At 41.4% G+C, this 27,818-nt stretch overlaps 1 protein-coding gene across 2 annotated transcripts; it reads left to right on the forward strand.

Annotated features, from left to right (window-relative positions):
* Positions 1–13,111: 13,111 nt before the first annotated feature.
* On the forward strand, positions 13,112–25,378 carry LOC148024956 (dynein axonemal assembly factor 19 homolog). 2 transcript variants are annotated; one of them, XM_087694639.1, is made up of 4 exons: positions 13,112–13,159; positions 13,271–13,360; positions 23,518–23,660; positions 24,147–25,378. In XM_087694639.1, the coding sequence occupies exons 3-4, from the start codon at positions 23,520–23,522 to the stop codon at positions 24,987–24,989; spliced, it is 984 nt and encodes a 327-aa protein (XP_087550765.1). In that variant the 5' UTR covers positions 13,112–13,159; positions 13,271–13,360; positions 23,518–23,519; the 3' UTR covers positions 24,990–25,378. The 2 variants fall into 2 exon arrangements, with proteins under 2 accessions (XP_087550765.1, XP_087550766.1); XM_087694640.1 differs by lacking the exon at positions 23,518–23,660 and having other exon boundaries at positions 13,115–13,159.
* Positions 25,379–27,818: the final 2,440 nt, after the last annotated feature.

Here is a 27,818-nt window from a genome sequence, read left to right on the forward strand (position 1 = left end):
GATTGCCTACAATAACTCCACTCATGCTAGCATTGGAGTTTCACCCTTTTGAGGCTATGTATGGTTATAAGATGCCCTTACCCACACTCATTTTTAACGAAAGAATCAATCCTCATGGGAAAGAAGAATTAGAAAGAATGTATACCCTTCTTCAGCAGTGTAAGATGAATCTTAGGAAAGCCCAAGACCAAATGAAGATGTATGCAGATGAGAAGAGGCAACCCTTAGAGTTCCAAGTAGGAAAATTGGTTTTGTTGAAGGTGCCTAAGTCTTGATATTCTACCTTGAATAATGGATCTAGTAATAAGCTTACTCATAGATTTTATGAATCCTACAGGATCTTGAAGTGCATTGGAGACTTGGCATATAGATTGGAGATACACTCTTCCACTAAGATTCATAATGTATTCCATGTTAGTCAGCTCGAGCCTTTCTATGGTGATCCTATTGATACACTTGATGAGCTACCACCTATTGATGAAGAAGGTCTTATTCAGTACATCCCTGAGGATGTCATAGGTCAACATGATAAGAAGCTTTGCTCTCACTCTATCATTGAATATTTGATTAAATTGAGAGGTTTGCCACCTAAGGAAGCTTCTTGGAGGCCTGATTCTATATTAGATTGTGAAAAGCATGGATCTAGAGCATAGCAAGAGCTATGGAGGATGGAAGATGAATACACCACTCATGATGGCATAGACTTAGATAGACTAACTGTTACACAAGTGAATTAGGTTCCAAGATGGAAGCTTGGACTCATAAACACATTCTTGTGTAAGATGGATAATGACACTGACAATGACTCAAATTGATAGTTCCATTACATCAAAATGAGTGTCAAGTACATGTCTTTATAGCTTTTTGGATAGTACCACTGTATCTCACTGTACTTATGGGATTCTGTCATCTCTTCCTAGAGCATACATCATAAGTTTATCTTCCAGTCTCTTTTGGTTTTGGTAAGGGTTTTGTTTTACAAAGAAAATCCACTAAGGAAAACAAAATCCACTATGGAAAAACATAAGATTCACTACAGGAAAGATAATTTCTTCAAAACAAGTAGTTGTCAAAGTCGTTGTTGATAGCAGAAGCATCTTCTTCTTCTTCTGTTTCATTCATGAATTGATTCTCTAATGGTTACCATTCTGCACCTGTTGTGCTCTTTTATGGTGGAAACATTCATTGGCTATATGGCCAATCTTACCACAATAATGATATGTCATCCGATCTTTGTTGTTGAAGTTGAATCCTCGGCCTCGGCCTTTAGGTCTAGCAACTTCTTTGGTGTACAAGAGGTTTTCCCTAGATGATGGTACACCATCTTTTGCATTCTTGTTCTTCTGTTTATTCTCTTCATCAAGAAGAGAGTGCTCAATATATTTTTGTGACAAATTAGGTATACTGCTAAGAGTAGAGACAAGATTTTCATAAAGATTCTAGTTTACACTAGCAAGGAGTGCAGAAATGGCTTCATCTTCATCTATTGTTTTCTTCAGAGTGGCAAGTTGAGTTTTTAGACTTTTAAATTTGTTAATATGCATAGTCATTGAAGTGTTGTCTTTTATATCAAGCTTATAGAGCTGCATTAACAACTTGACCTTAGAGTTTTTGGCTTGACTTCCAAAGATTCTATCAAGCTCATCCCAATCTCTGATGCCAGAGATATGGTGAAATACATCATTAGATAGTCCCCAGGTAATAATGCCTAGAGCCTTGTTGTTTATCTTTTTCCACTCCTTTGTCTTGAGCTAGTCTTCTTCAACGAACCCATCTTCATCATCTTCCTTCTTGTTATTTGCATCTCATGTATCATCCTCAAATAGGTCCCACAAGTCCTTCCGTATAAAGTGGTACATGGTCTTCTCCTTCTAGGCATGAAAGCCTTCTCTATTGAACTTGGCTATTTGCTCAAGTTCTGCCATGTTGATTAGCTTTAAATAGCTAAGATAATACCAAAAAGTGAGTTGCCCAAGAACACAAGTAGATTAGTGCCAAATAACACTAGTTGAGTATCAATAGAAACTATGCTTGAAGATTTGAAGATCTTTATATTGAACTTGATATTGCTGGTGATTTTGTCCCCTTCTTTCTAATTTGATGGAAAAGAACTTGCTAAAAACCGAGTGAATGACCAAATTAGAGCTACAGGAACTTCCTTGAGCTAAGAGAGGTGTGAAAATGAAGTGAAAAGAAAGCTTGAGGTGAAATGGGTATGGAGTCTTGGTCTTCTCTTGAATCTTTGTGGATGACTTCTAAGCTTACTCAAGCACTTTCAAATCTATAGTGAGCTCTAGAGAGTGTAGCTTAGTTATTAAAATCGTTGTTCATGATAATAGTAAGAGAAAGTCAAAGCTTTCAGGTTTCTAGCTATGGCTGCCAACAGATAGACAGCTAGGGTTTTTCTCTGTATGAGCAACAGAGAAAGAATTTTGGGGAACCCTTTTGGGTAAGGTTAGCTCACTTGGGGGGCTACCAAAGTCTATGGTGGCAGCAAGGATTGCATCATGTACTAGTCACAATGATGTGTGAACTAGTGCATAACAAAAATTGCACCATATTTGTGAAGAATGACAATGTTGGCTGCTGTCGTCAGCTATGCTAGGCTTTGAGATGCTAAGAGGGTGCGCCTTGACTTACAGAAGAAGTCTCCAAAAGGATGCGAAACTTGAAATGACCTAGTTTGCTCACACTACCTCCTCCAAGGTCAGTAGGTATGACAGTCTGCAGGCACACACAGGGACAATGAGCAATAATTTCTGCAATGTTGGGAAGCAAAGACCCCAATGTTCTATCGTAAAGTGACACAGAGATCCTTATTGAGTCATGGAACACTTCTTCAAAAGGATGCTTTAAGAGATTTAGCTTATGGAGGAAGATCTAGGAGATCAAAGCAGGATAGACGTCGTTTAGCTATGGCAGACATGAAGGTCAAAGTTGAAGTTGAAAATGGAGTCACGAGCTAGATGTAAATTGAACAGAGATGACCATGAAAGGTGAGAAGGATCAAAGCTTGCTTGGAAGAGCTATGCCAAGAGAGTAAGAGCAAGAAACAGAGAGAGATCAAATGGGAACTCCAACAGTCACAATTTGTGATCGGGCTTTCCTTTATTCAAACTGTCATTAAAAGAATAAAGAATAAAGTGACGGTGATGGGCGTCTGCCACCTGCTGTGTGCAGTGGCGGGTACTGCCATTGTAGTAATACACGAGCGGCTAGGTAGAGGCGCCTTTACCCCCAACAACCTTCCACTTAAAGGAGAATCTGCCCCAGTGAGGACTGAATAAGAAAAAGAAAAGACTGTACAATGTGCACATGTACAACGGGATGAGGAAAAGTGTCATCTCATCCAACACCCATCATCTCCTGAGGAAGGCAAAGCGCTCAGTAGTGAAGCTTTTTGTGAGTAGATATGCAAAATTTTTGTCAATGGAGATCTTGACAAGGTCAACAGCAGACTTGTCCTCCACGACCCCATGTATGAAGTGATACCTCACATCAATGTGTTTCGTCTTTGCATGAAAGATTGATTTCTTGGCTAGTTGAATAGCATTCATAGAATCCGAATGCAGCGTAAGTATAGAATCAATCCCAAGGTCATGAACCAAATGGCCCAACCATATGGCCTTCTTGCAAGCCTTAGTGGCTGCAACATACTCGACCTCAATGGTAGAGAGAGCCGTACACTTTTGAACCTTAGACATCCAAGAGATAGCACCTCCAGCATAGGTGAATACATAGCCAGAAGTGGACTTCCTACTATCTTCATGTCTTGCATAATCAGAGTTTGTATACCCCACAACTCTAGTATCGTGGCTGCCATAGCAAATACACATATCTGTTATGCCTTTCAGGTATCTCATGATACCCTTCACGTCATCCCAATGTTTCTTGCCAAGTGCAGCCATAAAGCGTGCCACAACACCAACTGCAAAGGTAATATTTGGTCATGTGGCTATCATGGCATACATCAAACTACCCACAGCTGATGCATAAGGAATCTTGGCTATCTCGGCCCTCTGCTCATCTGTTTGTGGACAATCGACATGTGAAACCTTCACATAAGAAGGTAATGGACGGCCAATAGGTTTCACATCTTGCATGCAGAAATGCTCAATGACTTTATGAATGTACTCCCTCTGTGAGAGGTAGATTAGTCCCTAATGCCTATCGCACTTAATGCACATAACAAGAATGTGAGAGGCCTATACCAAATCCTTCATCTGAAAGCTCTTCTTAAACTGATATTTAAGAGCATCCAGCTCATCATGAGCTTTCCCTACTCTCAGCATATCATCCACATAAAGTACCAAAATAAGCAATGAGCCATCATGGATTGTCTTAGTGTAAAGACACGGATCCATAGCACTCCTGCTATAGCCTTGTGACTGCATAAAGGCATCGAACTTATGATACCACTCCCGAGGATCCTCCTTCAAGCCATAATGACTTTTCTTCAACTTGCACACTAGGTGCTCCCTATCAGGTTCTAGGCTGCTCCATGTAAATCTCATCATGCAAATCCCCATGCAAGAATGTAGTCTTGACATCCATATGATACATATCTAAGTCAAGCTGCGCGACTAAGGCCAAAACTAAGTGTAGGGTGGTTATCTTGACCACAAGAGAAAAGACTTTATCAAAGTCAACTCCATGCTCCTGTTTAAACCCCTTAACAACAAGTGTTGCCTTATAAGCCGACTTGGGGTGTCTAGGGGTACTTTTCAGCTTGTACACCCATTTGCATAGCAAAGCCTTCTTGCCGTTAGGCAATGTAACCAAATCCCAGGTCATATTCTTATGCAGTGAGTCCATCTCAGACTGCATAGCCCTCTCCAATAAGAGTGACTATCACCCCTGTGCATAGCCTCATCATAGGTGAGAGGCTCTCCTACATCTGTAACCAAGACATAATACATAGAGGGCTCAAATCGATCAGGTGGACGTCTAGCTCTAGTAGACCATCTCATTGCAAGCTCTACTGCATGTCTAGCATCCTATCCAACACCTTGGCCATGCGTACCAATTGCTACTGCAGGTTGTCGAACTGGTTGTGCAGGAGTACGTGGCTTCTCCTGGAATATAACCGTGCGTATCTCTACCATATTCTCAAGCTGCCTATGCATCTTGTCTTCATGGAAGACTACATCATGGCTACGAATGACTTTCCATGATTGCGGATCCTAGAGGTAGTAACCCATCTCGTATGCATCTCCATAGCCAAGGAAACTGCATTTAACACTCTTAGGATCCAACTTAGTTCACTTGTCTTCGGGCACATGGCAGAATGCCTCACGTCCAAAGACACGTAGATGCATATAAGAAGGTGGTTTTCTAGTCCATACCTCCTCTACAACCTGAAAATCCAAACCACTAGGTGATCTATTGATGGCATGCACAGCTATACTGCCTGCCTTGGCCCAAAAGCTCTGTGGTAGGCTTGCATGGCTAAGCATATTGTGTACACGCTCCTAGATGGTTCTATTCATCCGCCCAGCTAAACCATTTTGGGGTGGGTATAGGGGGTGGTCAACTGACGCTTAATACCCCTCTCGTCACATAGCTGCTCAAAGGCAGGTAACACATATTTTCCCCCATTGTCAGTCCTAAGCCATTTGAGCCTATGCCCAGTCTGATTTTCAACCAATGCAAGCCATCTCTAAAACACAGCCAAGACATCTGACTTAACTTAATGGGGTAAGCCCAAACTTTACGTGAAAAATCGTCAATGAAGGTCACAAAATACTTTGCACCACCCATAGACTGACAGGGCTTGGGCCCACACACATCTGAATGTACCAATGCCAGGGGCTCACTCATGCGTGTCCTACCAGACTTCTTATGCGTATTCCTAGTCTCTATGCCATAAAGACAATACTCACATAAATCAAAACATGCATAGTCAAGGGGCGGTAAGTACTGCAAATCAAAAAGCATTTTCATTTCCTTCAAGGACATATGGCCCAAACAGGCATGCCAAAGAGATACATGTGGGATGAAACTGATTAACAAAAAATGGTTAACAGAGGACCCATCAACTACAAGAGGATAGAGGCTGTCACCCTTGGCACCTCTAACAAGCACAAGTCTGCCATGGGTGATCTTCCAGGTAGAATCCCCAAATGAAACATGAAATCCAACATCATCAAGCTGCCCTCTGCAGACATAAGATTGTGTGTAAGCACAGGGACATGACATACATCCTGTAACAGAAAAGTAATGCTAATAGAGAATTACAGCCGTACATCCCCAATGCCAACAATAGCAAGTGACATGTCATCACCCAAGCGAACTGAAGCAGAGACAATGCGGTAGGAGTGAAACCATTCACAGTATGGTGTAACATGAAATGAAGCACCAGAATCCAAAAGCTAGCATTGCGCATACATAGAATGAACCTCAGTAAACATCGTAGCATCACAAGAACTAGCTACAAGTATGTACCCCCCATCAGAGTCATCAGTCTGCATGGCATTTATCTCCTCGATTTTCACATTGAATTTTGCAGGTACCACGCTGCGATCAGAGGACTTTTCCTATACTTTGTCTTTCCCCTTCTCTTTGTACTTCTCATTGCGCAACTCATGACACTATGGGTGTATATGGCCCTTATGGTCACAATGATGACATGCCACATTAGCATTTCTACCACGAGACGTGCTGTGTGACTTACCATGTGACTTAGACCTAGACTTCTGCGAGTCTCTGCCACGGCCATTCCCACAGTCATTCTTTCCATTACCATCTCTGCCTCTAATAGTCAAAGCATGTGACACACGAGAGGCATCCAAGTTCTTACGGTTGATCACTTCCTATAGAAGAGCACTCTCTACATCAAGCAAGTTCAAAATAGTAGCAAGGGCACATAAGGTAGTGCGGAATACATCCCATAACTCGCTTAGGGTCCCAAGCAAAAACGACGGAGTAACCTCATTATTGAAGGTAATACCCTGCAAAGTCAAAGTTCTTGAGAAAAGAATGGAATTGGCTCAAATGAGTAGACGTCGTCATATTCTCCTTCATGTGCAAGTCCATAAGCTGCTTCAGCCACAATATATCTGACTTGCTGGACTTTTCTTGTTGTAGAGGTTCTTAATTTTATCCCAAAGCTACCAAGGACTCTATGCTTCCTCAACCACATTGTAATGCACCTGTTCAATGAGAGACAAGATGAGGGTGGACTTGCATAACTCATCAAGCTCATTCCATTCGTCATCAGTCATAATTTCAAGCCACTCGCCATGCATCCTTAGTGGCTTGATCTGAGATTTCTACACCAATACCTCCCAAACTTGGCTCTTCCAATATGCATAATGCGTACCATTAAGCTTAGTGATATTGAAGAAAGCATTGTTAGTGGAAGAAGATGCCATATTACAGTCCAAAATGGTGCAGACAATTCAAAACTACTTGCTATTTTCTACTATAAACAACCAAAATACCACCAAAACCAAGGCAAAATGACCACAAACTAATAGCTAAGATGCTACCCACCAAGTACCATCAAAAGTACATAAAATCAAGATGATTCAACATTAAAATTTCACGTCAATCTATGCATAATTGCTTGCTGTAATAAATTACAGCCATGTATAATGAGAGCAAACTATAGGCAAAATGAATGCACCAAGTCAACCACTGACTATCAAAGCATAACCAACATCAAGCAAACATAAATCAGCATGTGACAGTCATACGGACATCGAGCAAACACTCAAGCATGTCAAATGAATCCGTCAGTAAGTTGGCACACCCCCTGTCTAATAGGGAAAAGTGTATACAACACTGACAAGACTTGACACAAAGAGGTGTATGCTCAGGGAGTGCAAAGCCTGAATCAGCCTAAGTACATCTATGAGGACCACGACATATCAACCATGCAACATCCAGGTGAATATCCCAATCTCAAGTATCTAAATGCTCAAGTAGCAGAAACCGCTTGCTCAATGTTTGTCAAGCATATCAAGACGCTCCCATTGGCACAAAAGTCGTAAATATCAAGCAAAGAAGCTCAACAAGGGCATATAATAGCATTGGTGCCAAAAGATCCAAGATCAAGCATCAATAAGACCTCATGAGCATATAGGTCGTGTAGCATCCGTATATAGCATCCATAGACATCAAGTACATCCAAACTATAACTCTGGCAAGCCGAGAAATAGCCAAAGTAAGCTCTAGGCATTCAAATGTCAAGCCAAAGCAAGGCTCGATAGCATCCAACCCCAAACAATGTAACGGGCATGTAGTAGTGGCATAGCCCAAGCATGTCAAGACCGATCAGATATAAGCAAAGTACATGCCATACGTACATGAGAGATGAAGATTCAAATGCTATGCAAAGTGAGCTCAAGCTCAACCAATGATTTGAGAGCAAATCCAAGCTTGAAGTCAATCCCCGAGAGTCACTACATCAATGTATACATCCAAGACATAGCCCGAATGCAATAGGCATATCCAAACATAAGCAAAAGAGCTTCAGCCTTGAATATTCCAATAGCAAATAAATGTCCAAAATTAAGCAAACTATGGCTCAATCCAAGCTTAAAACCATAGACAAACCATAGGCGTACTTTCCCATATGTACAGGCACCAGCCGGGCATAATTGAGCATCAAATGACTATGTAGCATGAGCATAAAGTGTAATGACAGAGGGCTGCCCTATTTTGGGCTGCTGTGGACTATGTAAAACAATCAATGACTGAGTAAATTCAGCCCCAAAAGCATCTCACATCATAGACATACATTCCCCTAACATTCGGGGCGCATTTCAGACCAACCAAGCAACCAATGTCAATGTCAACCAAGCATAAACATAAAGTGCTGATGTAACACTGTTTGTGGCTTCATGTGGACTATGGAAAACAACCCTTGACTGAGGTAAATTAGTCCACAGATCAATGCCAATGATAACCACCAATGTCGAGCATCAAGGGGGTGTTTCCAAGTGCCAAATGAAGTGTTTTCAAGCTGCCAATGAATGCCAAGGGAGGGTTGAAGTAAAAAACGATTTTTTTTCAGGTCTTCAAGTTGGCCAATTGATATGGGGCCTATGGAAGGGTTGGGCAAGGTCAAGGCAAGGTTGGGGGAGTAGTCAAGGACCCCCAGGAACTCCCTCTTGAAGGGCAAAGTCACCACTAGAGAGTAGGCATGATAAGAAGCAAGAGGATAAAGTGACAGTGATGGGAGCCCACCACTTGCAATGTGTAGTGGTGGGTACTGTCAGTGTAGTAGTACACGAGCGGCTAGGTAGAGGCACCTTTACCCCCAAAAGACGAGAGATGAAGAGAGACTAGGGAAGTAGTGTATGCAGCTATGCCATGCTCGGTTGAGCTCTGATACCATGTGAAAAGCATAGATCTAGAGCATGGTAGGAGCTATGGAGGATGGAAGATGAATACACGACTCATGATAACATAGACTTAGAAAAACTAACTGTTACACAATTGAATTAGGTTCTAAGATGGAAGCTTGGACTCATAAATATATTCTTGTGTAAGATGGACAATGACACTGACAATGACTCAATCTGATAGTTCTATTACATCAAAATGAGTGTCAAGTACATGCCTTTATAGCTTTTTGGATAGTACCAGTGTACCGCATTGCTCTTATGGGATTATGTCATCTCTTCCTAGAGCATACATCATATGTCTATCTTCCAGTCTCCTTTGGGCACACATCCAACCTCTGTGGGCATACATATCAAGTATCATTTGCTATTATCAACATAGATGAGTTTCCTTATCTCTACGGGACACATTGGTGGTGGTTGAAGCATACTAACTATGGAGGTAGTTATGATGTAGACAGGTTCCTAGCAGCAAGCTGTTTTAGAATAATTTTTATTTTGCCTAATTTTCAAAATTATGGCACCTACATGGTCAAAGTACTCTTCAAGAGCTATGTTTTGACATGCGGCACGCTTCGTTTGGATACTTCTTCTAGAAGTTATGGCAGATTTGGTTCAGTAGGGTCTGTTCTTACAGAAATGCTGTCCACATCATTTTGAGTCCATCATTTGAAAACTTTAAGGCTCCAAATACTTTTGAAGCACTCCTGATCATGTATATAACTAAGGCTTACCTCTCATTCCTTCGTCTCAATCCATATGTCTTAATCTTTCATTCATTTCTCTACTTATATAACTAAAAACAAAGCAATACTTTTTTCCATCCATCCTTTTCCAACTTTTGTAAGTTTGTTTTTGAGGGCAAAAACCCTTAGGACAAGATGGATTGTAAGAAGCTAGGAAGAATAGATGTTTAGTATAGAAATAATAGTAATACCATGTCACACTGTCATAAGGGAGAGACATGTAAATTTTCACATCTTTTGGAAGCATTCATACATTACTATCTCTTCCTCATTACCTTACTCATAGTTTCTATGGCTTCTCACCTCTTTTTGTCTTTCTCTCTCCATTTTTAGTCATTCTCTCTCTCCTGCTTTCCTTCTCTCTCCTCTTTCTCTCTGTCTAGTCCACTTCTTGACATACAAAAAGTTGACTAATCTTCTTTTTTTCTTTTCAAAATGTTTTACCACTTTTGCTATGGAGTGATAAGCCCAATGTATCATTATTGTAGTACTTATTGCATAATTAGGCCCTGATTATGGGTGTTCTACACAAATGAATCCATTAGTGTTAAGAGGAATGCATGTTCAATAGAACAATGTGTGAGAGAGTAATGGGAACTTGATCTGAGGGTAGTTACACACCGAGTGATGACCCCCACTTGCCCTCAAAACAATCGGCTGATATGTTCACATACTAAATGGCACCAAGCATATCAAAAAGTGAAGCTTGGCTTAGTGGTTTAAAGTCTTCAATGCACGTTAATTGGTGGGGGCTCCATACCTCCCATGTGCAAAAGACTTTTTACTTAAAAATGTGTTGTCATTTAGCACCTTGGGCATGGATGGATATCATGATAGGGGATATAGCCCACCTAGAAGCGTTTGGTGTCCACAAAACACACAACCTATACCATTATGACTCGTGGCTAATAGACACTATTTTTTCCAATGTTGGTGTGTAATTCGCTTGATAAAAACGAAAAAGTTCAAAGGAGTTGTTCTCACCGGGGGGGTTTTGGTGTAGGTTTTCGAGGGGTTTCCATCCAAAAACAAGATCCCCTATGAAAGGCTACCTTATAAACATGTCCCTTTTTTCCAAGCCTACCTAATAAAGCAACCGTATCCTCTTTACACATATTGACTAGAACTTCTTTGCTGAGAGGCCCTTCCTTCTTCATCACCACTCTGTTTCTATTATTCCAAAGTCTTTTTTTTCATTTTCAATAAAAAAAACGGTGAATTATTTGTTTAAAAAAAAAAGATCCCCTTAATGCCACAAGGGCAGATACCTGTTTTTCAAGGAAAACCTTTAAAATTCCTTGGAAACCCTTGTCCCCTATTTTCACTTCAAAAACCCCTTTCCAAAAATGGGAGAAGGAAGAGAAGAAAGTTTTCATAGGGCTTATTTTGGGGAAGAATCCCCCACCAAATGTAGGTGGAGCTTGCTAGGTCGTTGCCACCAACACACTCGTCGAGAGTAGCGACACACCTTCTCATGAGGCCGGATACACACCGAGCTGTGGACACGCAGGGTGGAAAAAGAGGCGTCCGCTGCCCTACGTGTCAAAAGGCCATTGGGCCCGATTTTTGCGGATGGTGGACACTTCTGGGCGGGGGATCTCCCCCGTCCCGAAATTCGGGCGTGCCCAATGTACAAGACGACAACACCTTTCTCCAAAAAGTGGCATGCGGGACTGACAGGAATTAAACCCCCACCAATTGCCTCACGTCTCTCAATCATTACCATTGGGCCAACCCCTTTTTGATGTAATATATGGGCGCAGTTTATGCGCGCAATTTAGTGTGTAAACAAAGTAATGGACAACTTGCACCTCCTGTCCGTCCATAGCTCCGGTGTGTAACCGACCTCATGGCCAGTTCGGACTTGGCAGAACGGACCCACGTGTTCATTTCTAGTTGGCTGTTTGAATAGAGGGGAACTTTCTTTTTAGGAATGTTCTAGGCTGGACAGGTTGAAACGAATTTCATGGCCTAAAAATCCACAGACAAGCGTTCGAACCGCTACCTAAGAGACTTTCAGCCTATCATCGTCTTCCCCCCAAGCTCCGTCATACCGAGGAAAGCTGCTGTGCCACATAAATTGCTGCTGTTTAACAGGAACAGCGCAAGAGCGGACCGGAGGTTAACAACGTGTGCCGTCCGTCGCGGTCTGAACCTGCTCGCTGGCTCGCCCTCGCCCTCGCCCTCGCCCTCCGCTTCTTAAAACAGCGTCTTCCTCCATCGTTTCTTCCACTATATCTGCTTCTTCTTCCCCTTTCTTTTGCCTTGCAGAGTGTTGTCACTCTGAATTTTCTGCATGTCGCAGGCGAAAGGTAATCTCCGGTCTTCTCCATCTCAAATTTATGTTCGTTTATTTCCGGCTCATCCTGCTGCTAATTCTGTGTGGATTTGCGTGCCCATTCTCTATTGATTTGCAAGTCCGTTCTGTTAAGATTTGCATGTCCGTTTCTTTCTATCCTTTCTGATCCTGCATATTACAATCTCCAATTTGATAGTTGTGGCCTGCATTGCAGGGCAGCCGGTGTGCTCTTATTCGATCCTCCAATTTCTTCTTTCTGCTACACCGGTTGTTGTTTGAGCGGCTCCTCCTTGACTGCCTCTCATTTCTCCAAGGATTTTGCTTGCAACATGCTCGCATTCAAAGTCCCCGACACAAGCACGCAAGGTGTACTCTTCTTTCATGTATGTCCACTTTTTATGGTTTTCCTTTTCTGCATTGCTTCTGGGCTAATCATCAGAGAAGCATGTACCAAACAAGCGTTGCAACTGTGTTTTTTCCCCAGCGTCCAGGGAAATTGATTTTGATTTGCTTGGAGATCGTCTGCCACAGCTGTCTGCAAACTGTTCTCAGTATCCGGCATCTCCCTCTCAAGGCAAAGACTGCATGCAAATTTTATTTGATTCATCAATTCTCATTGTCTGGCAGGTGTTCCGAGTTTTAATATTCTCATTCAATGATAACAGACATCTTTTTGGGGGGACTTACAATTCTGGCCCTTGAATGCATTCCTTCTCCTCTGCATCTGTCTCTGTCTGGAGAGATTGTCCTTGCAGTCAGCAATAGTACGTATGACCTCTGAGCATTTTCAAAATATGTTGCTCAAGTTCTATCTTTATGAGAATGTGATTCGTGTCTGGAAGAACAAACATCGTATCTTGCTGTGACTGTTGCAGGAACTTGACGTCTGCAGCCTATTGTGTGGTTGTGTCCACGAAGATAGTGATTTTGTCATTGAGATGTGAAAACTCATCCTTAAAATCAAGGTACAAAACCCTTTGCTATGGTTGTTATTCTGTAATGAGTCTTTCTCGAGCTCATATTTCATATTCATGCTGCAGCTTTGCTGCTATACGGCTGATTGCATGTATATTTGTCCCTAATGAATCAGTAATGCATGACTACTTGAAATCAATCACTCATATGCTGGTTTGAAAATTGACCTGGCATGTCCAATACTTGTCTTGTTAGAATCAGAATGGGTATTGTGGAGATTGTTCCTAAAAACATGCAATCCAGTAAAACCTCTCCATTACACTTTTGTTTTGAGGTGGTGTTTGTATTGCAGCCCTTCTTGACAAATTTATAATTTCTTCTCGTGCCATTGAACATACTTAGGGCTGGAATTCAATGCACGCAGACCACAATTTGTCCTTCTCTTTCTTAATTATCATGATCTAATTTCTTATTCATTTCCTGCAACATGTGAGCTATGATAATAGCTCCCTTTTGTATTGCTCATTTTCTAGTGAATGTTAAGATGATGAGATGATGAGAAAACTGATGTTGTTTTTATAATGCTCAAATTTTTTGTGTTGCACTAAGTAACCATGGAATTTTCCCGCTCTTTTCATAGGCTTCTTATAATTAGAAATACAATTTTCAACATCTAAGCATCTTCTTTCATGTTGGGTATTTGTTGAGGTCTTAGAGTGATGATGTGGATGATCTTGACTCATTTGTGCCTTCCTCTCAACTCAAGCATGATAGACAGACTCCTCCATATCCATACATTTTTGTGTCGCACAACTCTCCACAACCACTCCCATCCTACCCTATTTATATTGCATTCTTGGCAGGTAGGCTGTTCAGCCTTGGATTATCAAGAGGCTCATTTGGTGTTGGACCTTTGCCCTTGACACCATTGCACCCATGTAGAGGTCTATGTGCTTCCACATGCCTAGCCACATCGAGCAACTTCTTCTATGGCATGGGCACACCTACGGGACGGTAGCGCCACTCCTTTTCAAGAGTGTTGTAGATTCCATCACTCTCTTCACGACACCGTGGAACAATGTTGTCTATGCTTGATGTGTCAGATCACATGGATCTGGAGAATAAACGACTTCAATTTCCTTAGTGCATAGGTGTGCTGTAGGACGGTTGGGGATGAACGGCACTAGTACTTCCATGCCTCTTTGCAACCTCCATCAAACCTCATTGAGGAAGGCAATGTGGCCGAGGAGTCCTCATCTTCTCTTGTGCAGCATGAACCTGTTCCACACGACACATTGCCATTTGAAGAGTAGGAAGCCCAAGTAGTAGAAGCCTCGGGTAGTGAAAATAACAATGATCCGATTGCTCAAACTGAGAATACGCAAGTAGTCGAAACAAATCCTTGGGATGCTCAAGAAACCTTAGTACTTGTCAATGCAAAGATGGACTTAAGTTGGGAATATGTGGCCGAGAAATGTGCACAAAATAGCTAGGTAATGCAAGACAAGGTGGAATTGAGTACATTGGGAATGGAAAACCATCTATGACTGAGTGCTAGATCTTGTTCGGTCATCCATCATATTGGCAAATGGCATCAAGGAAGGAAAAGTCCACAAAGTTGCTAGTTTCATTTGATGCGAGACTCTTGTGAGAGTGGGGAACGAAAAGAGAAAAGTGAACATAGAGATGAGGAGACGAAGAGAGAATGCAAGAGAGAGAATGAACAATGCGAGACTCTTGTGAGAGTGGGGAATGAAAAGAGAAAAGTGAACATAGAGATGAGGAGACGAAGAAAGAATGTAAGAGAGAGAATGAACAATGTGACTGCAATGGCCTAAGGTACAAGGCTGCAATAGTCAGCCCCAACATGTAGCTCTATGTGTTAGTGTGGGCGCTAGACGATATTAGGGGGATAATAAGAGAATGAGGAGGGCTGGTTGATTTCGAAGGATCAATGATGGATAATAAGAGTAGGAGGGTAGGCCACCAATATATAGGCAAAAAGTGGTCAAACCCCTAAAAATGGCCATCATTGCCTAAAAAGAAACGCACTAATGCGTCCTCCATCTAAAGTGTCTAAAACACATAAATGACAAACAAATACAACGTTAGAGCTCCTAATGTCCTTGTTTGACTCAGACTGAGGCTTACAGGTTGGAGATTACTGCATAAGACACACGATTGCTAACACCTCCTCTTAGATCCTAGATGTGGCAAAAGGCAAAAGGAGATGTGGATTTGAGGGTGGTAGGAAGAGTGCCAATGTGGATGAAGTCCGTTGAAAAAGAATGCCCGCCAAGGAGCAAGACCCCCTCTCCATAGTAAAATCCGATCAAATGGAAGGCCCACCAAAGGGCAAGGGAAATGGAGAGGCTTTGAATGGATCACTCCTAAGAACTTCAGTTGAGAATGGGTGAGCCAAGCCTTTGATTCAACTATGAGATGATAGTGAGGAACAATTGAGGGTACCATAAGGTGCATGGAAATATCAGGGACCAAGGGCTAAGTAGCAGGGGGTGGTGGCCTGATGATGAAGAAACGAGGTTGCCGCATAAAGGAAAGTTCCAAAGTAGACTAGAAACCTCGAAGAAACTCATCATAATCTTGGGAAGCTCCCTTTGAAACACAAAGGGCGAGGAAATCCACAGCCGCATCACCGATATTTTCCCCCTCTGAAAGGGATGAGAGGTACGAGTGAACCACCAGAGGAGATGGTGGGGGATGAGATGGAACTTGTGGTATAAATGGTGCACAATCGGGAATGGTTGTAGCAATAGAAAAGTGCCTTGGAGGACCCTACAAAATGGAAGGGAACGGAGCATAGATAGACCCCTCTCTAGCCAACTTGTCACAAAAATTTGGTAAAGAATCCTCAACAAAGATGGCTGGCTCGGTGAAGACAACGCAGGTCCCGAGACTAGGAAGGCCATGAACTGAGAGAAGATGGAAGCCCAAGTTTGGAACATATAGGGCCTTAGAAACGGAGCTCGATGGACAGTCAGCCAATAGAGGCAAGGTGCCAACACCACTAATAGGCATCGAAGAGATGTCACCGACAGTGATGACACCCTCTGATGGATGGAGATATTGTAATAAATCACCTCGGGGAGTCGTAAGACTCCATGCACCATTGTCAATGAGCCAAGACTGCTTAGAAGATGGGATAGTTGAAGAAGGCTTCTCCACTTGATAAATGTGTAGAAATATGAACTTGATGGTAATAGCGGGTAGCAAAGTAGAGGCAGTCAAAGGCTCTGATGTAGATCCACCCTTTGCTCTTGGATGAAGGTGAGGGTATATCCTTCAACACTTACTCTTCGGGGTGCGAGGTTTGTATTAGAGTCGGAAGATGATTCCAACTTCTTTCTCTTCCCTTTCTTTTGCTTGGCATGTCCTATACCTGTAGATAAAGCCGCATAGGCATAGCCAGGTGCATGAGCTCCACAAGAATCTGGCTCACTGTGATGTGCATCCTATTCAAGCACCAATGGGACTAGCTCTTCCCAAGTGAGTGCTGGCTATGAGAAGTAAGAAGATTGGTAAAGAACACATCATATCTCGGCAAACACAAGAATCTGGCTTACTGTGATGTGCATCCTGTTGAAGCACCAATGGGACTAGCTCTTCCCAAGTGAGAGTTTGTTGGCTATGGGAAGTGAGAAGATTGGTAAAGAACACATCATATCTTGGTGATAGAAGAGAGAAGTGTCATAGCTAGGTGCTTCGAAGAAATGTTCGTACCAAGGATGCAAGCTCATCATGAAGCTCCTCCATCTTGTTGATGAGGTTCCTCATTGTAGGGGAGTTTGCTATAGAAAGTTGTTGTAGCTTCAACTCAAGAGATAATCAATGCCCAAACGTTTGGATCCGGAAGAGAGATGCTAATCTCCTCCAAACCTTTGCAGTGGTGTGGATATGTCTAACATGCACGAGCATGGAATCTTTATAACTCAATAAGAGAATAGAGCGGGCTCTAGCATTCATATGATCCCATAAAGTTACCGAATTTGCGGTCACACCATTATGAGGATCCACAGTATGTTGGGGTATAGGGATGGGAAAAAAATCCCAAAGGTCGTAGTTGTTGAAGAGGCATTCCATGCGGCATGACCATAGAGGGTGGTTTGTCCCATCCAGCTTGTTGCATGCGGGTAGAGAGGGTAGGACATGCTCTTGCTCAGGAGATGCCATCAATGCCAATCGGGGACTAGAAACCCTAGAAGAATATAATGGGAAAGAGTGATAGGATGGTGGTCGTTCAGAATTGGCCCAAACTGCACGATCCCCTGAAACATATATGTTGGCCATAGATGTCCTTCAATAAGTACCTGCAAGAAACAAAGAGGATGCTACAACCGGGATGTCCTCCACATGTACGAGGTCCGTCAATTTGCTAATCGGAAAGCAATGTACACGGGGAGTCTCTGAGGTGAGAGATGAGTTGATGCTGAGGAAGGAGGGGCTGATCTGCAAAACGCAGGTATGGCTGCAATAAATGCAGTCAAAACAGGTAAAAAACTTGTTACCCAACTAGGAAAGGGTCCACTTGGTAAACTAAAGTGAATGTCCAATAGAAAGTACAGCAAACGAAGGTTTGCCCACCTGTAAAAACAGGCTGCTCAGCACATAAAAGGTGTCGCCCTGCCTGGAAACGTGCTGCCCAGCTTGGAGAAGGTCTCCCAGGTATGTGTGAAGCCGCCCAGAGCTGGAAACTGCTCTGCAGTATCTAAATGCAGATTGGAGGTGGTTCAGCTGCCTGAAGTGCAGATCAGGGCCTCCTAAAATTGCACCAATTACAGAGAAAAATGCCACCCAGCAAAAGGGGGGTATCGCCTACCTGAAACAGAGGTCTAAACCTGCTGCATGTGTGCTGGAGGAGGAGTTGCTTGCAAAATGCAAATGGGACAGACCAGAAAATAGACTGTCCAGCACTGAATAATGGCTGCCCAGCCTGTTAGAAGGCCGTCCAGCCTGTCGGAGGGGCTGCTTGTTAAACACAAATGGGACAGACCAGAAAAGAGGCTGTCCAGCACTGAATAATGGCCACCCAGCCTTTTAGAAGGCCATCTAGCCTGTCAGAAAGCAAAACACAGTATGCTGCCCCCTGACTGGCCATGAAAATGGCTGGAACTGCGAATAGAGTGCTCCTCTTCAAAATCTCTGGCTTCCACGCGTGGCTCTAATACCATGTGAGAGTGTGCTACGGAAAGAGGAAAGTGAACATGGAGAGGAGATAGAGAGAATGCAAGAGAGAAGGAACAATGTGAGTGGAATGGTTGAAGGTACAAGACTGCAACAATTAGCTCCAACACGCAACTCTATGCGTTAGTGTGGGTGCTAGATGGTAGTGGGGAGATGAGAGAATGAGGAGGGTTGGCTAATCATGAAGGATCAATGGTGGATAATAAGAGTGGGAGGGTAGGCCTGTATATATACAGGCAAAAAGTGGAAAAACCCTAAATATGATCAAACCCCTAAAAATGGCCAAAAGTGCCCAAAAAGAAATGCACTAATGTGCCCTCCATCTAAAGTATCTAAAATACATAAAATGACAAACAAATACATTGTTAGAGCTCCTAATGTTCTTGTGTGACTTAGACTGAGGCTTACACGCAGGAGATGACCACACAACACACACGACTACTAACAACTCTATGATGCCATTGAGAACCATATAGGTGGTGAGCGCACAATTGATTTAGGGGATGATGTGGTTGATACCTCTGCAAATACCTCGTGTGCCTATATTGCACTTTGCATGGTAAATTTTTGAGATATATTTTAGGATAAAGCAAAGCAAATTGTACTAATGTTTGGAAGCCTTTTGAAGCACCTTCGGCGTCTCACAAAGCATCAGAAAATATTGAGAATAGGTGGTGAGCACACAATTGATTTAGGGGATGATGTGGTTGACACCTTTGCAGATACCCCAAGTGCTTATACTGCACTTTGCATGGTAATTTTTTGAGATATATTTTAGGATAGAGCAAAGCAACTTGTACTACTATTTCGAAGCATTTTGAAGCACCTCTAGCGCCTCACGAAGCATAAAAAAATACTAAAAATGGTGTATCCAACCCTAAAGAAGTAGCCATTGGTGTTGAAGAGCTTGTAGCTGCAGACATATCCTCCATTGGTGGACACAAACGGCGGAAGGGGAACCACACAATGCTAGGTTGAGGTTTGGAGGAGACTACCAAGCAATTAATGGATTAGTTCTCTGAAGCAGAGGAAAGGTGTACAACATGGGAGCGAGAGGCCTTGTAGACCAACATAGTAATACAAAGGGGGTGTCTCAGTCAACAAATTGAGACCGGCATAGCAATGCAGAGGGAGAGACTCAATCATCAAATTGAGGATGACTATGCATGTCGCGAGAATGAGAGAGAGGCAAATGAGGTAATGTGGGAGCTTGTTGCCTTAACACATTTCCTTTATGAGGTAGCCACTTCATCTAGCCACTAGCCCAATCCCTAGGATCACAACTTGGCTTCAAAATTGCTATTCTAGCAACTGAAAGTATTCACAACTCTCCGAGAATGAGTCGCAGTGATTGCAATGGTGCTAGCGATTGCAATGGTGCTAGCCTATAGCTTTTATCATGTTTTGGCAAAAAACATGTTTGATGGATTTTACATGAGTGCAAGTGAAAATGTTACATTTGCTTTATGTTATTAAATGGTAGTAAATATGACAGTTTGACAAAAACATTGAGCAACAGAGATGTCAAACTTTATCGTTAGCATGGAAAGAAGGCACAGAAAAAGCAGGTTTGCATACATTTATAAAAGCAACATGTAAGATGAATATCATAATGATGTGACTTTTTGAAGGTTGCAAATGTGCCACATGTTACCCATGTCTTTGCACCACATAACGAGCAAGGCAATCACGTTGGATTTAAGGTTGTGCAAAGGTGGTGGTGTGCGGAGAGGAATATGATTTATGGGCAGTCTTACATACTCATGTTCAATCATTTCTTGCCCATCAATATATGTATTGTTCAATGCACAACAAACTGCAATGCATTATGAAAGAAACTTAGGTGACGGCTGAGATATTTTTCCATTTAAATAGCACCGACGTTGTTTTAAGCGTCCAAAAGCTTGTAGGTAACAGTTGAGATATTTTTCCATTCAAATAGCACCAACGTTGTTTTAAGTGCCTAGAAGCTCGCTCAACACTTCTTGTTGAAGCAACTACATAGTTGTACTCCCTCTCAATTTCCGTTTGTGGTAATCTATAAGATGTCATTAGCCATTCATGTAGTTCAAATCAAATCCACCATCGTTGATAATATATTCTCTAATTGAAAATTGACCATCATTGTAGATAGGGCCTGTAAGGTATTGTCCACAGATAGGGCTTGTAAGGTATTGTCCACTAAGCGCTCGTGCATAGAAGATAGAGTTGCGCAATACATGGCTGTCGTATGTAGCCCTAGTCTAATCAGCATAAACATCTAGGAAATGCAAATCCATGTCAATAACACACTGAACAGATATGGAGTAATTTTTGTTTCTATCAAATCAACTATTGGCATTGACACCTCGAGGCTTGTCCATATTCACATGCATAACATCAAAGGCCCCACGACAGTTTGGCAATCCCTTGTTTATAATGAATCTATCTTTTACTTTGGCCATGCTTTTTGCACCTCTCGGGTAGCGGATAAAAAAAGATCTGTGTGAAAACAACATCTACAAACTTGTGCACTATCTTAGAGAGAGTGGATTCCCAACCCAAGGTTTTCTCCAATCTCTGTGTAGTGCATGCCACTCGCAAGAGGAAGCATAGCTATTGTGATTATCTTCTCGACTGAAATGATTCTCTTGCAAATAGATCCTAAGGTGTATGGTGTATTCCTTTGTTTCAAATTATCATGCAATAATGTGGATAGTTGCAAGAACAAGGATATTGGAAATCAAAAGACCTCCTTGAACCGTGCATCATCCCCTCTTGTGGCATGTACATAGAAGTTCCACCAATCGAGAGAATGAGGCTTCACATAGACATCCGATAAGGGGAACTTTTCAGACCTTTCCTTGACTACTACTTGGATAGCCCTCACTATCAATAGGATGTGTGAATACAAGTACTTGTAACTATTGCAAAGGGGCAACACCTTCCCTTGTGGCTACATGCCCACTTCCATCTCATCAATTTTGACATTCTCATCATCGGTACGTATCGGTAGCATATTTTTCCAGTACATGTTAAGGACAACAAAGCACAAAGCAATACATTTTTTTAAATGCATATTTTGTTTGTGCCAAGCCATGTATCGATTGCTAAACTCGTGTGCTAGTAACCAAAGAAAGAGTGGAATCTTTCTTGATCTAAAGCTATCTTCCAATCTCCTCTAGAAGTTTGCAAGGAAAGACTGTGATATATCTTGGATAGTCCAATGCTCAGTTGCAGTTGGTACCACTCTGATTCTACACACAATTCTTCTCCCCAACCTAGTGGTATAGCCAAAGGAGGGCACAACTTGAGGCATCTCTATAAACGGATCTCTCCATATCCACTCCCCAGGATCCTAATGAAGTCTCGTAGTGGCCTCCTTCTATATGCCCAATGTCCCCATCCATCTTCCATACAAGTCTGAGGGTTTGGGTCTAAGTACCAAGTCCTATCACAATGATCTACAGCTCTAATCCTTTGTTGAGAGCATCTTGTGAACTCTAATTGATCCAAATTCTCTCGTTTAAGTTTGTCATCCATCTCTACTGAAAAAGTAAACACACTATCTCCACTAGTGGCTACCATTGCAAGGAGGCTCTCTCCCTTGGTAAAGACCCCTATCCATGTTTGATCTATCACTATGTCATTTCTCCATTCAAGGGATACCATCTCCTTGATGCTTTCCATTATGATTCTTGCCCCCCTAATACCTTGAAAGTCTCTGTCTGTATATGGGCTGACAGCTCTAGAAAGGCAAACCACTTCCTCACCGTAAAAGCTACCTATGCAGAGAACCTCCCTCAAGATAGGAGGGTCCTCTCTTCAATGGTGTGGCCTCTCTTTGTCTTGAGTAGCTGATTAAAAAGAAGTGGTTGCCTCAACTTCTCTTCAACACTTGTTGGGTCAATTTGACGAAGTCCTATAAATATTGATTTCCATGCCCGTATAATAGATGCAACAAATCTAACCTTAAAAATGTTTCAAAGCCTTGTATCTTGGATATGCTGAAATAGCCAATGTGTGCTAGGCTGCCATAGTTTTCCATGAGCATGAGTAATGATTCTCTAATCTCCATAATAGTAGCTTCTTCCATGGCTCCTTACCTGGAAGAAGACCCCTCACAATGAGCTTTTACCATTAGTGTTGCATCCTAACTATTTGGGTCAAGAACCCCTAAACTACTCGTGGATCTAGGTTGGATAATAAGATTCCAAGTTATATTAGCTCATGTAGGAGTACCATCTCTACTTCGTTTCAACACAGTATGAACTATAACTTAAGAGTGTGGGTAGATGAGAATGTTGAGTTGGATAGATAAGGATCTAAGGTGGCAAGTCAAACTGGACTCAATACAATGTATCCAATCTTGTGTCTATTTAAAGAGACAAGCTCTATGCAATGGCATGTGGTTTTCTTTGCTTTCTCAAACTTATGGCCTAGTTTGTCTATGAGCCTTCTTGAATCTCTTATCCTTTCACTTGGCATCAGAGCCATCATCCTTGTGGTTGTGCATCCATCACCAAGCAAAGCATTGAAGATCGAAAGCAAGAAGAGGAGCCTCTTTGAAGCAAATCAAGAAGCAATGCCATTCCATTGAATAGAGACATAGAAGAGAGAAGGAGATTAGTTTCTATTTGGGTTGAAGCTCCATGATTGCTCGAATTGCTATGTAAGGATGTTTTAGACGGCCGTCAGACAATGTAGAAAACATGCGTAATTTTATGCTGTCCAAAACAGTTGCAACGATTGATTCATCTTTTGCTTTTTATCTTCTACTCCTAAGCTTCTTTCCTCAAGCTAAAACTAACCAGTTAAACTCTTTATTCACACCTTGCTTGCTTGAATTGATTCCACATAATTGTTGTTTATATTGTTCTTTTCAAGTGTTTGAACAATCATGTCATATGAGTTGTAGGTGTATCTCATTGTATGTTACTATGATAACAACCTTCTAACCGTTATTTGTTTAAAGATTTCTTCTACTCAAAGATTTCTAAGCTTGGAGTTTCCGTTTCATTTCTAGAAATGTGTGAGTCAAGGCCAATTCCCAAATACAGTAAGGAGCTAGAGACTGCAGTACAAGATGAAGCACGACGCCAAGAAATTGATGCAGCAAAAAAACGTGCAGCTGCGCAGCATGTTGATTATGAAACATTTGCTGCTTTGGTGGGTAAAGCCATTGGAGAAAAGTGTCCTTAAATATTAAGCACAGAAACATCTAAATGTCAAACTGTGTTTTGTTTGGCCCTGGTAAATAAATATGCTCTTGGCATGCTTTCTACTTCAGAAAACATATGATAAGAGTAACCAGCTAAACTTGTAACATGGCTGAGGTGCCCAAGTTGGACAGAGAAATGTAAGAATGAACAATGTGTGTTTTATAGGGCTTAGTTTATTGCATTTAGTAACACTTCCATGTAAATATGTTATACAAACTATGGCCGATTGTGTTCTTCCTTGCTAGAAAGTTAGTTGTCGAAGTAATTACAAAGGTGTTGTCATCTGTGAGCCCTATAGATTAGGATATGAGCTGAAATTTCTGTTTGAGCTATATCTTTACTTAGGTTTGATATTTATTTGCAGTGAAACCAGTGTAAACGGTAATCAACCTTTGATGTGAACATATCTGAGTGTGGTTTTCCTGTGTGGCAGGTATCAATGGCTCACATAAAACCATTGGACCGCAATAGAAAGAGAGAAGTGGTGCCAAAGTCTCCTGCCATGCCTCCATGGTCATTTGATGCATCAGGTACTATTGAAATATCAAGTGGTGACAATGGCTGTTTCGAGGTGTCTCCAAAGCAGGAAGTTGTGTTCCAGCATGCAAATGGACATTCATCTGGGGAAATGGCCAGTACAAGCTCACAAGAAAGACCCTGGTCACCAAAGAGAAATGATAGTGTCGCTATGAGTGACACTTTGGAACTCCCTTCTTTCAGGACTGTTGATACTTTTAAAAGGGAGTGGAGAAGGGCGAGCCCATGTTTACAAAAGAAGCTCTGCATACTGCATGGCATCCCACCACGAGAGCTGCCCAATATTTTCAAAGTTGAGATTCCCCCTTCAATATTGGCTGATATAATTACTGTGTTATCTTTCTGGAGATCCTCTTCTCCACCGGCACAAGAGAATAACACACCTTTTATTGACTCTGAAGATCAAACCAGAGGCATTGGTCTCACTAACGTGTTTGATGCCACTTTTGTTTTTCATATATTGAAGGCTTTATCTGAATGTGGGAGGTTTTCCCTATCTTTGAAGCTTGTGGGTGAAAAAGTGAGGTCTTTAGCAATCAGTCTACTTCATCTTGTTGAGGAGTGCTTGAGAAAGGAAAATGCATGTGAGACAGGATCTGAGGGCATAATGCCATATGCTGAAATTGGTAGGAGCTCCCAGGATTTGGAACTTGAAAAGAGTTTGCAAGGCATCAGAATGGGGCTAGAACTAGTGGGGTCTGATGATGTGAAGCTGCTCACTATCATCTACAGTGCCTAAATTGAAGAAAAAGAAGCAAGCAGCTAAGCTCATCCGGACCTTCAGAAATATCTCAATCTGGTACCTAATCCAGCATGTGACACGAGAAACTAGTCTGGAAAGATGATTACATTATCCTTGAAAATGTTTAGTAAGGTCTTGAAAGCTCTAATGGCATCACACTTCGATTCAGATATTAGTCTAGCTCCAAGCATATTGGACCTTGCACGCATTGCAAGATTGGCAGAGATACTTAGTTCTGTGACAAAAATGTTTCCACGAGCATAATTTTAGGTGTGAAAAGATATTAATTGGACAAACAAATAGCTGAAAAATTTGCCCTCTATTTGTGACTTTCCCTTTCCAACCTAATTTGAGCATGTCATCCTCAATTACACTATTGAGCAAAGATTTATGGAAATTAAACGAGAATCTAGCAGATCTTACATGTACAAATCCAACATCTTTAAGGCTTTTTCAAGTTGTCATTCCTTCGCTTCTAGCACTAACAGGTTGTCTACAAATCCTTAGCCCACCATTGCATCAAGCACACTGTGTAAGAGGGATCTCCCTTTCATAAACCCATACTAGTACTTGGTATGTCTAGGAGAGATCTCCCTTTGATAAACCCATACTAGTACTTGTTGAGGTACCTTTGGATCATTGGTGAAAATGTATTCACTACAATTTTGGCTAGGATTTTGAACATTGTATTCATAGGTGAGATGGGTTGCCATTTGCCTATTCTAGTGCATTACTTTTGCTTTGATATCAAACTAATGATGCTTTTTGTCTACGACTTTTGGCAAATGTTCGTCGCTTTAGTGTGTGTTAATTAGCTATGTTTACATCACCACCTTATGTCGAATGTAAAGACATTATTGCATACCTAATCTACTTTGAGGACCACTTTCTTTAGTAGCCAATCAAAGTTTTCGTCCATTTTCATTTTGAATGGATTCTACAAGAATCTATGAGACCAACTGTAGGTGGGCTTTTGAGTTGAAGTTTGCCTTACAATGTTTATCAATAGAGGTATCTTGATCTTTAGTTTGGGGCTTAGTGGATTTTGTGCTGTCATTATCCACCTCTTTAGCTCTTCTTTGTGTGATGCACTTAGGGTTTCTAGCTTATGATCAATTCTTTGCTAACATGTACACTTTCTTCCTCTATGGCCTCATTCTCCTAAGTACTCTTGTTGAAAGCTACATGTGAGAGGGCATTTGCGTGGGGTTGCATGAGAACTTGGGTTCAATTCCTAGGGATGGATTGGTGGATTCAAGCTTTATTTCTATGGAGGGCTATGAGGATTCTAATAACTTGTTTGCACCTTAATAAATCAATCACATTACAAGAAAAAAACATGTTAGAAATGGCTTCCATTTATAAAAAAAGATAGTAAATGATAATAATTAATTGTCTTAGAGAGCATTAATTGACACATCGCCTTGAACTATTTGTTTTCCCACGAGCTTAAATTTGTAGGGACATCGAGCACTAAGCGAATACATTGTGGTTGTACCTCACCACCATCATAACAATAGATGGTGCATTCATTGTATGTTTCATAGACAAATGTCATATGCTTCCAAAGTGCTCGTATTGATCAAAATTGTAAGCTACCCTTTAGAATCTATATCCATGAGGTGTCTTCAAGATATGAGCAATATGTTTGTCAAGATGTAGTTATATGCTCTATTACCCACTTGAGAAAGCCATGATATAATAGATGGTGTTTCCCTTGGATGGTGATAGATAACATCATATGCTCTCAAAGATGCTTGTATTTGTCAAATTGTAAGAAATCCTTGACTTTATACCACAATGTTCCTCATGATACACAAGATGCTCTAATACGCTCTCTTACTTGTGAAAGCCATGACAATTGAAGAGAGTCATTTTGTAAGCATCAAGATTATAGTTGAATTGTATTAGCAAAATTTGGCAAATTTGATAAGGAATGGGTAGGGCATAAAGTTGATATGTACCTTAATAGTCATTTTGTAATTTAAAAAAATGAATTTATCCTCACCAAAGATGTGCTTGAGAACATTTTCAAGGAAAGTTAAGAGTTATGAATTGTGTGGTTGAGAACATTTTCAAGGAAAGCTAAGAGAGATGAAATCTCAATATAGCAAGTCTAAGATCCCGTAATCGGACAATAATGATGTTTGATAGTGATTAAGAATTAACAAGCACTTAAAAAATGCAATACTTGTTGGCTTCAATGCATCAATCTATGTGCACTATACATATAGATCATTTGATGAGTTTCTACCAAGGTTTTATATAAATTGACAAGTTTTTGAAGAGAGGAAGGGACATGATGAAGCTTCAATGGTGGAATCCTTTCTACCTCCATCCACCTTACCATTTGTTGAGATGTAGAGAGAGAAGATATGTAGAGACACGAGAGAGAGAGAGAGAGAGAGAGAGAGAGAGAGAGAGAGAGAGAGAGAGAGAGAGAGAGAGAGAGAGAGAGAGAGAGAGAAGAGACACCATGTACACTCCCAAAGACTTATCATATTGATCATAGTGTACATATATATAGGTGAGACTTAGTCTAGATAGGATGGGCTATATATAGCTTCAACACCCCCACTCAAACAAAGTTCTCTAGCTGCGGATGAAAAAACCACGGGAAGCACAATATTCACTAATTGCTTTCATGGAATGACATCACCAGCAACAAGTTGATTGATAATGTTCTTGAATGATTCGATATGTGTTGTCATAGAAGTTCCGATGTTGTATTGTAACTTAGTGAGTTGACTACGAATATAAGGTATTTTTGTAATATATTTCTTCTTAAAATTTGCTATCAAATACTCCCATATAGCTTGTGAGTTT

The sequence above is a fragment of the Lygodium microphyllum genome, chromosome 15 (assembly GCF_053477565.2).
Source record: "Lygodium microphyllum isolate KBCC chromosome 15, Lygodium_microphyllum_v1.1.10, whole genome shotgun sequence".
NCBI classification, from domain to species: domain Eukaryota; kingdom Viridiplantae; phylum Streptophyta; class Polypodiopsida; order Schizaeales; family Lygodiaceae; genus Lygodium; species Lygodium microphyllum.

Excerpts from the sequence above, each read along its gene's own strand:
- LOC148024956 (XM_087694639.1), top strand. The coding sequence starts at position 23,520 with ATGTGTGAGTCAAGGCCAATTCCCAAATACAGTAAGGAGCTAGAGACT. Across the intron at positions 23,661-24,146 it reads ATGAAACATTTGCTGCTTTG|GTATCAATGGCTCACATAAA; the intron begins GTGGGTAAAGCC and ends CCTGTGTGGCAG.